The 12,416-nt window shown below is 44.3% G+C and overlaps 1 protein-coding gene across 1 annotated transcript; it reads right to left on the bottom strand.

Moving 5' to 3' along the window:
• Window positions 1–872: 872 nt before the first annotated feature.
• Window positions 873–2,188, bottom strand: LOC123074745 (inorganic pyrophosphatase 1). The gene has a single exon (XM_044497504.1). The coding sequence runs from the start codon at window positions 1,969–1,971 to the stop codon at window positions 1,144–1,146; it is 828 nt and encodes a 275-aa protein (XP_044353439.1). The 5' UTR covers window positions 1,972–2,188; the 3' UTR covers window positions 873–1,143.
• Window positions 2,189–12,416: the final 10,228 nt, after the last annotated feature.

Below are 12,416 nucleotides of genomic sequence, written 5' to 3'. Positions count from 1 at the left end.
TTGGGCCAAAAAGGTTCACTATCTTGCACCGTCTTTTAACTGGTGATAATTTTCCCGCAAAATAGGGAAAAATACTTTATAAATGATGGTTGTTGGCAAATGCACACGACCACAAATGCACAAAATCACATGTGCACGGTTGAACGTATACTCTCTATAACTGCCTATGACGGCGACCGAATTAATAGTAAACAAAGACGTGGCAAGTACGAGGATATATGCCTTCAAATGTGCACAGAGGTTCATCAATTTGTGACCACGAAATGATTGTCATTTTCCTATACTACAAAATCACGGAAATGATAACCGGCAAACGTCAGCTGGGAGAGGATGTCAAGCGAACGTTTTTTGGCAACTTTATTTGGTAAGAGATGACAAATTCTACCCTTTTTTGAAGCGTAATTTTTTCTCCTTAGAAAATCTCATGCATCTCTGAAGAATTTTTTCAACCTCATACAACTAAAGTTGATGTCTAAAACATTCACAAATACCAACCCCTCCTAAAAAACGTTCGTCAGATATTGCGGTCCCAAATTTACAAGTTAATTTTTTACGAATGGAATCAAACACGCAAAGTTGTCCGCCGATGACAAGCAGCTTCAGAAAGACTAGCAAGATTGCTGCTAGATGTGTTGGCTGGAACAGGGTCACACATGCGGTGAGTAATCCAAGCTATTCAAAAAGATGTGTTGGTGGGAACAAATTTGTGATTTAGCTCCAATTTGTTGCCCCTTCCAAGTTCCTTCTATTTGCATACAATTGGGAACTTTTACTCTGTCTACGAAAGAAGAAAAATATTCCAAGAAATGTAGAAGGTAGCAGGGCAGCATGCTTGAGACAATATCGATCGGCCGAAATTGACTTCCGTCACATCAACTCAAGTATTCTTTTCGTCAATCGATAGATAAATGGGATACAGCGAGCTTCGCCATTGCCAGGAGGCCCAAGGACGACACGCACAAATCAGTCAGATACTACTGCTATCGAGTTCGCCATTGGCGCTCGAACACCGAATCCTTAATTAGCTTCCACCGACGCCCTACCCAAACTCGTACTACTACACACCAGCATATCAAAGCAAGCAAATCAGAAGATAAGGTATCGATCCCCAAATTAATGGTAAATGCAGCAGGGACGGATGGATCAGTTCTTGACGCCGAGCGGCATTGGCATGCCGTCCTGGACGGCCGCCGGCAGCGACTCGAGCTTGCAGTCGAGCGGCAGCAGCGTGCTCTCCTCGACGAGCACCCGGCTGATGAGCCGCAGCAGCGTCTCCTGCATGTCCTTGCCGTCGCTCCACGGGTGCACCTCGGCCTGGAGCAGGCCCGGGTTCTCGCAGATGAGGTCCCACACGGGGAACCCCTTGCGCGGCATCATGAAGTCCTCCCTGGCGAGCCGCAGCGACGGGCAGTAGTCGCCGCGGCCGTCGCCGAGGTAGATGCAGCGCTTCCTGGCGCCGTCCGCCGCGGTGGCGGAGGCGCGGATGCGGTCGAGCACCTGGCCCTTGCACATGTTGGGCGGGCAGGTGCCGAGGCCGCAGCCGTGCGGGCCGGCGTGGAAGTCGTGGTGCGGCGCGATGCGGAGGCGGCCGTCGGCGTCGACGCGGCTGGGGTTGGTGTTGATCTCGGAGAAGCAGCCCCGGAGGCCGTGGTGGTCGAGGACGGCCTCGATGAAGAAGCAGTTGGCGTCGCTGAGGACCCTGAGGTCGCAGCCGAGGCTGTAGGCGGCCCGGATGGCGGCGACAACGTACGGGTCGATGGGCGCGGCGCGGAGCACGTCGGTGACGTCGCGGAGGGTCCTGCCCTGCGCGTGCAGCTCTCCCATGACGGTGTCGATGAGGGTGTTCCACGGCATGGTGGGCAGCAGGCGGTCGAAGAGGTCGGTGACGCCGAGGCCGTCGACGACCCAGTTGTCGCTGTCGACGTCGATGATGGTCTTGTCGAAGTCGAACACCACCACCACGCCGGCCATCTCGACGTACGCTCCTTCTTCCTGGACTTGGATTTTTCGGACTTGGAGTGGTGTGCGTGCGTCCGTGCGTGCGCGTTGAGTCTTTGACGAGGAAGGGTGTGGAGGCGAGTGCGGGGCTATATACTGGCCCGGGGCGGGGAGGCGGGAAGATGCCGAGGGAATATTACGAGATGCCTACGAATAGGGGCAGGCATCGGATCGGACTTGCTCCGGCGCGTTGCAGATCGATCCATGTCAGTAATTAGCCGCCCTCTCGGGCGCGCGGCGAATCAGGTTTGGTTTTGGTTCTGGGGATTCGGTTTTGTTGTAGTTTATGCCGTGGCATATGCGCGTTCGCGTCTTTGCCTCCCGCGGCGAGAAGACACGAGGTGGCTTCTCGTGGTGTGGTCGTGATCGTCCAGGATTCGGAGGGGCTCCTGCATATTGAAATTAATTCTGTAAAAGGGACCCTTGCCCAACGGACAAGCAGTTGCACGGCACGGGCGCCTGTGTTCTGACAACCAACGCGTCTCTCTGGAACCGACGCCTTCTCTGGATCGTCGTGTCTCTCCAGAAGATATATAAGCGTCCTGTAACCATCGTCAATAGCAATCGATTTATTTTGATTCTGAACACGTTATCACGCACGTAGAACAGCTAACGAGAGCAAAAGAAACAACAGAGAAAGGAGAAGAGAGGGAGCACTCGCCGCCGTTTTCTACGGGGACAATCCGATGGAAGAGGAATTATGCCTTGTGGACAGTGGTACCACAACTCCATACCGAGGGAGATACAATATTTCCAAACTCTGAAAAAGATGAATGGAGATATTCTAACTATCGCTGGACGCGGTACAGTGATTGTTGGTACTGGACATGCCATATTCACCCTTCCAAACGGTACACAAGTGACGATTGAGGATGCTTTATTGTATCCCGACTCATCACGTACCCTGATCAGTTATCGAGATATCCGTAAGAATGGGTTTCACATTGAAACCCACGAAGACAACAAAGAGGAGTATCTACTCTTTACTAAAGATCACGGATATGGCAAAAAGGTACATGAGAAAATTCCTTCTCTATCGTCTGGTTTGTACTATACGTACATCAAACCCGTGAAGCATGTTGCATACAAAGTAATTTTTTAGAATGTTAACGCATTCCAAACCTGACATGATCGCCTAGGCCATCCTGGAATAGGGATGATGAGAAAAATTACTAGCAATTCCATTGGTCATAATTTGCTTGAGTCAAAATTTCCTCAATCTTGTGATTTTGTGTGCACATCTTGTGCCACGGGAAAGCTAATTTTGAGGCCCTCACACGTCAAAATACAAGCTGAACCACTTCAGTTCCTTGAACGTATTCAAGGAGACATTTGTGGTCCCATTCAGCCATTATCTGGACCTTTCTGGTATTTCATGGTTCTGATTGACGCATCTACACGATGGTCACATGTGTGTCTTCTCTCCACACGAAACCATGCATTTGCCAAGATAATGAGGCAAGTCATTAAGTTGCAAGCCCATTATCCGGAAAGTCGAATTAAGTCAATTCGAATGGACATGCTGCAGAATTCTCCTCACGCGCTTTCAGTGATTATTGCATGGCTTTGGGGATTGTAGTTCAGCACTCTGTTCCATATGTCCATACACAAAATGGTTTGGTTGAAGCATTGATTAAGAGGATCAAACTCATTGCAAGACCTTTGTTGACGAATTGCAACTTGCCAACCTCTTGTTGGGGTCACGCTGTTTTACACGCTGCTGACTTGATACAATTGAGGCCAACTGCATATCACAGTTCTTCCCCTCTGGAATTGGTACGTGGAAATCCTCCAAGCATTTCCCATCTGTGTATGTTTGGATGTGATGCATACATCCCGATCTCACCACCACAGTGGACATCTATGGTCCCACACAAGAAGTTGGGGATCTATGTGGGGTACAAATCACCGTCGATTATCAAGTACCTGGAACCCCTGACCGGGGATCTGTTCACAGCCCGTCATGCTGATTACATATTTAATGAGGAACATTTTCCGACATTAGCGGGAGATTTCAAGTACCAGAAAGAATGCCCGAAAATTGATTGGAATGCTCATGCCATTTCATCATCTGATCCACGTACCCATGAGATCGAACTTCAAGTTCGGAAGATCATTAATTTGCAACATCTTGCAAATAATCTGCCAGATTTATTTACTGATCTGAAAGGTGTTACAAAATTCTTAAATCCGGCCAGAAACGCGCGAGAAAGAGTGGAGGTACCAATAAAAACCACTCAACTCTCTATTCCTAAAAAGAGGGGGAGTAGTACGGCCTGTGACCTGGAGCAGGCTTCTAGCAAGCAGCAAAGGAAATCGAGGAGAAAAACCTCGGAGTCAGTAAATGCAGGTCAACTCAACGTTGACAAACACCTGATGGGTAGTATACACCCAGTGAAAGGGCAACCTCCACAACCCAGTTCCAGTGTGCACAAACTGACTGGGACATCGGAACACCCAGAGTCGATCATATTGGGAAATCACGAAGAGTCACTAGGTGCGCAGGAAATTTCAATCAACTATGTTGATTCTGGAGAATTATTTGACCGTAAGACTTCGACTGCCGACATATATTTTGCTGAAAAGATTGCGGATACCCTTCTCACTGATCATGATCCAAGGTTTATCATTGAGTGCCAAAAGCGCTCCGACTGGCCTAAATGGAAGGATGCAATCCAAGCAGAAATTGCCTCGCTTAACAAAAGAAAGGTATTCACTGAAGCAATACCGACACCTCCCAGTGTTTTCCCTGTGGGATTTAAATGGGGTTTTCTCCGGAAACGGAATGAGAACAATGAGGTGGTGAGATATAAAGCAAGGCTCGTAGCACAAGGTTTCACGCAGAAACCCAACATTGATTTCACTGAAACATATTCTCCAGTAATGAGTGCAACCACTTGCTACCTCTTGAGCTTGCGTTGGTTTTTCCCTTGAAGAGGAAAGGGTGATGCAGCAAATTAGAGTAAGTATTTCCCTCAGCTTTTGAGAACCAAGGTATCAATCCAGTAGGAGACAACGCAACAAGCCACCGAATACCTTCACAAACAAACACCAACTTGCACCCAACGCGATAAAGGGGTTGTCAATCCCTTCACGGTCATTTGCAAAGTGAGATCTGATATAGATGGATAAACGGTAAAGTAATATTTTTGTATTTTTGGTTTATGGAACGGAAAGTAAAAGATTGCAAAGAAAGTAAATAGGAAACTAGAGTTGTAGATCGGAAACTTATAAGATGGAAAATAGACCCGGGGGCCATATGTTTCACTAGAGACTTCTCTCAAGATAGAAATTATTACGATGGGTGAACAAATTACTGCCGAGCAATTGATAGAAAAGCGCAAAGTTATGACGATATCTAAGGCAATGATCATGAATATAGGCATCACGTCCGTGTCAAGTAGACCAGAACGATTCTGCATCTACTACTATTACTCCACACATCGACCGACTCCTGCCTGCATCTAGAGTATTAAGTTCATAAGAGCAGAGTAACACATTAAGTAAGATGACATGATGTAGCGGGATTAACTCAAGCAATATGATGAAAACCCCATCTTGTTATCCTCGATGGCAACAATACAATACATGCCTTGCTGCCCCTACTGTCACTTGGAAAGGACACCGCAAGATTGAACCCGAAGCTAAGCACTTCTCCCATTGCAAGAAAAACCAATCTAGTTTGCCAAACCAAATCGGTAGTTCGAAGAGACTTGCAAAGATATCAAATCATGCATACAAGAATTCAGAGGAGATTCAAATAATATTCATAGATAAGCTGATCATAAATCCACAATTCATCGGATCTCGATAAACACAACGCAAAAGAGTATTACATCGAATAGATCTCCAAGAACATCGAGGAGAACTTTGTATTGAGAATCAAAGAGAGAGAAGAAGCCATCTAGCTACTAGCTATGGACCCGTAGGTCTGTGGTAAACTACTCACGCTTCATCAGAGAGGCAATGGTGTTGATGTAGAAGCCCTCTGTGATCGAATCCCCCTCCGGCAGGATGCCGGAAAAGGCCCCTAGATGGGATCTCACGGGTACAGAAGGTTGTGGCGGTGGAAAGTGGTTTCGTGGCTCCCCTGGATGTTTTTGGGGTATTTGAGAATATATAGGAGGAAGATCTATGTCAGGGGGTCACCGAGGGGCCCACAAGGTCGGGGGCGCGCCCTACCCCCTGGGCGCACCCTCCACCCTTGTGGCCGCCTCGTGGCTCTTTTAACTTGCACTCCAAGTCTCCTGAGTGTCTTCTGGTCCAAGAAAAATCATCGTGAAAGTTTTATTCCGTTTGGACTCCGTTTGGTATTCCTTTTCTGTGAAACTCTAAAACAAGGAAAAAAACAAAAACTGGCACTGGGCTCTGGGTTAATAGGTTAGTCCTAAAAATCATATAAAATAGCATATTAATGCATATAAAACATCCAAAATAGATAATTTAATAACATGAAACAATAAAAAATTATAGGTACGTTGGAGACGTATCAGGCATCCCCAAGCTTAATTCCTGCTCGTCCTCGAGTAGGTAAATGATAAAAACGGATTTTTTTGATGTGGAATGCTACCTATCATATTTATTCATGTAATTATCTTTATTGTGGCATGAGTGTTCAGATCCGTAAGATTCAAAACAAAAGTTTAATATTGACATAAAAACAGTAATACTGCAAGCATACTAACAAAATAATTATGTCTTCTCAAAATAACATGGCCGAAGAAAGCTTATCCCTACAAAATCATATAGTCTGGCTATGCTCCATCCTGATCACACAAAATATTCAAATCATGCACAACCCCGATGACGAGCCAAGCAATTGTTTCATACTTTTGACGTTCTCAAACCTTTTCAACTTTCACACAATACATGAGCGTGAGGCATGGACATAGCACTATAGGTGGAATAGACGGTGGTTGTGGAGAAGACAAAAAGAAGGAGATAGTCTCACATCAACTAGGCGTATCAACGGGCTATGGAGATGCCCATTAATAGATATCAATGTGAGTGAGTAGGGATTGCCATGCAACAGATGCACTAGAGCTATAAGTTTATGAAAGCTCAAAAAGAAATTAAGTGGGCGTGCATCCAACTTGCTTGCTCATGAAGACCTAGAGCATTTTTAGGAAGCCCATCGTTGGAATATACAAGCCAAGTTCTATAATGAAAAATTCCCACTAGTATATGAAAGTGACGACATAGGAGACTCTGTATCATGAAGATCATGGTGCTACATTGAAGCACAAGTGTGGCAAAAGGATAGTAACATTGTCCCTTCTCTCTTTTCTCTCATTTTTTCTTTTTCTATTTTTTTCTTTCTTTTTTCTTTTTTTGGGCCTTCTCTTTTTTTGGCCTTTCTCTCTATTTTTATTTCCTCACATGGGACAATGCTCTAATAATGAAGATCATCATACTTCTATTTACTTACAACTCAAAAATTACAACTCGATACTAGAACAACAATATGACTCTATGTGAATGCCTCCGGCGGTGTACCGGGATGTGCAATGAATCAAGAGTGACATGTATGGAAAATGATGAACGGTGGCTTTGCCACAAATACGATGTCAACTACATGATCATGCAAAGCAATATGACAATGATGATGCGTGTCATAATAAACAGAACGGTGGAAAGTTGCATGGCAATATATCTCGGGATGGCTATGGAAATGCCATAATAGGTAGGTATGGTGGCTGTTTTGAGGACGGTATATGGTGGGTTTATGGCACCGGCGAAAGTTGCGCGGTACAAGAGAGGCTAGCAATGGCGTAGAGATGAGAGTGTGTATAATCCATGGACTCAACATTAGTCATAAAGAACTCACATACTTATTGCAAAAATCTATTAGTCATCGAAACAAAGTACTACGCGCATGCACTTAGGGGGATAGATTGGTAGGAAAAGACCATCGCTCGTCCCCGACCGCCACTCATAAGGAAGACAATAAAAAAATATCTCATGCTCCAACTTCGTTACATAACGGTTCACCATACGTGCATGCTACGAGACTCACAAACCTTAACACAAGTATTTCTCAAATTCACAACTACTCACTAGCATCACTCTAATATCACCATCTTCATATCTCAAAACAATCATAAGGAATCAAACTTCTCATAGTATTCAATGCACTTTATATGAAAGTTTTTATTATAGCCCTCTTGGATGTCTATCATATTAGGACTAATTTTATAACCCAAGCAAATTACCATGTTGTTTTAAAGAACTCTCAAAATAATATAAGTGAAGTACGAGAGTTCATCAATTTCTATAAAATAAAACCACCACCGTGCTCTAAAAAGATATTAGTGAAGGACTAGAGCAAAATTGCCTAGCTTAAAAGATATAAGTGAAGCACATAGAGTATTCTAATAAATCACGATTCATGCGTGTCTCTCCCAAAAGGTGTGTACAGCAAGGATGATTGTGGCAAACTAAAAAGCAAAGACTCAAATCATACAAGACGCTCCAAGAAAAACACATATCATGTGGTTTATAAAAAAAATAGCCTCAAGTAAAGTTACCGATAGACGAAGACGAAAGAGAGGATGCCTTACCGGGGCATCCCCAAGCTTAGGCTCTTTGGCCTCTTTGAATATTACATTGGGGTGCCTTGGGCATCCTCAAGCTTAGGCTCTTGCCACTCCTTATTCCATAGTCCATGAAATCCTTACCCAAAACTTGAAAACTTCACAACACAAAACTCCAACAGAAAATCTCGTAAGCTCCGTTAGTATAAGAAAATAAATCACCACTTTTGGTACTGTTGTGAACTCGTTATTTATTTATATTGGTGTAATATATACTGTATTCCAACTTTTCCATGGTTCATAACCCCCGATACTAGCCATAGATTCATCAAAATAAGCAAACAACACACGAAAAATAGAATATGTCAAAAACAGAACATTCTGTAGCAATCTGGATATTTTGAATACTTCTATAACTTTAAAAATCCTGAGAAATTAAGAAGTCCTAGAAAATTTATCTATTAATCTTCTGCAAAAAGAAGCAACTACAAATCACTCTTCAGCTAAAAATGAGAATTGTTTTCATGAGCGCAAAAGTTTCTGTTTTTCAGCAAGATCAAATTAACTATCACCGTAGGCTATCCCAAAGGTCTTACTGTTGGGAAACGTAGTAATTTCAAAAAAATCCTACGCACACGCAAGATCATGGTGATGCATAGCAACGAGAGGGGAGAGTGTTGTACACGTACCCTCGTAGACCGAAAGCGGAAGCGTTATGACAACGCGGTTGATGTAGTCGTACGTCTTCATGATCGACCGATCCTAGTACTAAACATACGGCACCTCCGCGATCTGCACACGTTCAGCTCGGTGACGTCCCACGAACTCACGATCTAGTAGAGCTTCGAGGGAGAGCTTCGTTAGCACGACGGTGTGATGACGGTGATGATGAAGCTACCGGCGCAAGGCTTCGCCTAAGCACTACGGCGATATGACCGAGGTGGATTTATGGTGGAGGGGGGCACCGCACACGGCTAAGAGATTAATGATCAACTTGTGTCTCTATGGGGTGCCCCCTCCCCCGTATATAAAGGAGTGGAGGAGGGGGAGTGCCGACCCTCCTATGGCGCACCCCATGGGGAGTCCTACTTCCACCGGGAGTAGGATCCTCCCCCTTCAATGTAGTAGGAGTAGGAGAGAAGGAAGGAGGAGAGAGGGAGAAGGAAAGGGGGTGGTGCCCCCTTCCTAGTCCAATTCGGACCAGAGGGGAAGGGGCGTGCGGCCTGCCCTAGCCGCCCCTCTCTCTCTCCACTAAGACCCATAAGGCCCATTAAACTCCCCGGGGGCTTCCGGTAACCTCCGGTACTCTGGTATATGCCCGAACTCACTCGGAACCCTTCCGATGTCCAAACATAGTCATCCAATATATCGATCTTTATGTCTCAACCATTTCGAGACTCCTCGTCATGTCCGTGATCATATTCGGGACTCCGAACTACCTTCGATACATCAAAACACATAAACTCATAATACCGATCGTCACCGAACGTTACGCGTGCGGACCCTACGGGTTCGAGAACTATGTACACATGACCGAGACATGTCTCTGGTCAATAACCAATAGCGGAACCTGGATACTCATATTGGCTCCTACATATTCTACGAGGATCTTTATCGGTCAAACCGGATAACAACATACGTTGTTCCCTTTGTCATCGGTATGTTACTTGCCGGAGATTCGATCGTCGGTATCTCAATACCTAGTTCAATCTCGTTACCGGCTAGTCTCTTTACTCGTTCCGTAATGCATCATCCCGCAACTAACTCATTAGTTACATTGTTTGCAAGGCTTATATTGATGTGCATTACCGAGAGGGCCCAGAGATACCTCTCCAACAATCGGAGTGACAAATCCTAATCTTGATCTATGCCAACTCAACAAGTACCATCGGAGACACCTGTAGAGCACCGTTATAATCACCCAGTTACGTTGTGACGTTTGGTAGCACACAAAGTGTTCCTCTGGTATCCGGGAGTTGCATAATCTCATAGTCATAGGAACATGTATAAGTCATGAAGAAAGCAATAGCAATATACTAAACGATCAAATGCTAAGCTAACGGAATGGGTCAAGTTAATCACATCATTCTCTAATGATGTGATCCCGTTAATCAAATGACAACTCATGTCAATGGCTAGGAAAATTAACCATCTTTGATTCAACGAGCTAGTCAAGTAGAGGCATAATAGTGACACTTTGTTTGTCTATGTATTCACACATGTACTAAGTTTCCGGTTAATACAATTCTAGCATGAATAATAAACATTTATCATGATATAAGGAAATATAAATAACAACTTTATTATTGCCTCTAGGGCATATTTCCTTCAGTCTCCCACTTGCACTAGAGTCAATAATCTAGATCACACAGTAATGATTCTAACACCCATGGAGTCTTGGTGCTGATCATGTTTTGCTCGTGAGAGAGGCTTAGTCAATGGGTCTGCAACATTCAGATCCGTATGTATCTTGCAAATCTCTATGTGTCCCTCCTTGACTTGATCGCGGATGGAATTGAAGCGTCTCTTGATGTGCTTGGTTCTCTTGTGAAATCTGGATTCCTTTGCCAAGGCAATTGCACCAGTATTGTCACAAAAGATTTTCATTGGACCCGATCCACTAGGTATGACACCTAGATCGGATATGAACTCCTTCATCCAGACTCCTTCATTTGCGGCTTCTGAAGCAGCTATGTACTCCGCTTTACACGTAGATCCCGCCACGACGCTCTGCTTAGAACTGCACCAACTGACAGCTCCACCGTTCAATATAAATACGTATCCGGTTTGTGACTTAGAGTCATCCGGATCAGTGTCAAAGCTTGCATTAACGTAACCATTTACGACGAGCTCTTTGTCACCTCAATAAACGAGAAACGTATCCTTAGTCCTTTTTAGGTATTTCAGGATGTTCTTGACCGCTGTCCAGTGATCCACTCCTGGATTACTTTGGTACCTCCCTGCTAAAATAATAGCAAGGCACACATCATCTCTGGTACACAGCATTGCATACATGATAGAGCCTATGGCTGAAGCATAGGGAACACTTTTCATTTTCTCTCTATCTTCTGCAGTGGTCGGGCATTGAGTCTGACTCAACTTCACACCTTGTAACACAGGCAAGAACCCTTTCTTTGCTTGATCCATTTTGAACTTCTTCAAAACTTTATCAAGGTATGTGCTTTGTGAAAGTCCAATTAAGCGTCTTGATCTATCTCTATAGATCTTGATGCCCAATATATAAGCAGCTTCACCGAGGTCTTTCATTAAAAAACTCTTATTCAAGTATCCTTTTATGCTATCCAGAAATTCTATATCATTTCCAATCAACAATATGTCATCTACATATAATATTAGAAATGCTACAGAGCTCCCACTCACTTTCTTGTAAATACAGGCTTCTCCAAAAGTCTGTATAAAACCATAAGCTTTGATCACAGTATCAAAACATTTATTCCATATCCGAGATGCTTGCACCAGTCCATAAATGGATCGCTGGAGCTTGCACACTTTGTTAGCATCCTTTGGATCAATAAAACCTTCAGGTTGCATCATATACAACTCTTCTTCCAGAAATCCATTCAGGAATGCAGTCTTTACATCCATTTGCCAAATTTCATAATCATAAAATGCAGCAATTGCTAACATGATTCGGATGGACTTAAGCATCGCTACGGGTGAGAAGGTCTCATCGTAGTCAACTCCTTGAACTTGTCAAAAACCTTTTGCAACAAGTCAAGCTTTGTAGACAGTAACATTACCGTCAGCGTCAGTCTTCTTCTTGAAGATCCATTTATTCTCGACGGCTTGCCGATCATCGAGCAAGTCAACCAAAGTCCACACTTTGTTCTCATACATGGATCCCATCTCAGATTTCATGGCCTC

The sequence above is a fragment of the Triticum aestivum genome, chromosome 3D, assembly GCF_018294505.1.
Source record: "Triticum aestivum cultivar Chinese Spring chromosome 3D, IWGSC CS RefSeq v2.1, whole genome shotgun sequence".
Taxonomy (NCBI): Eukaryota; Viridiplantae; Streptophyta; class Magnoliopsida; order Poales; family Poaceae; genus Triticum; species Triticum aestivum.
The sequence above is the reverse complement of the archived record's forward strand: the minus strand, read 5'-3'. Positions and strand labels throughout refer to the sequence as shown.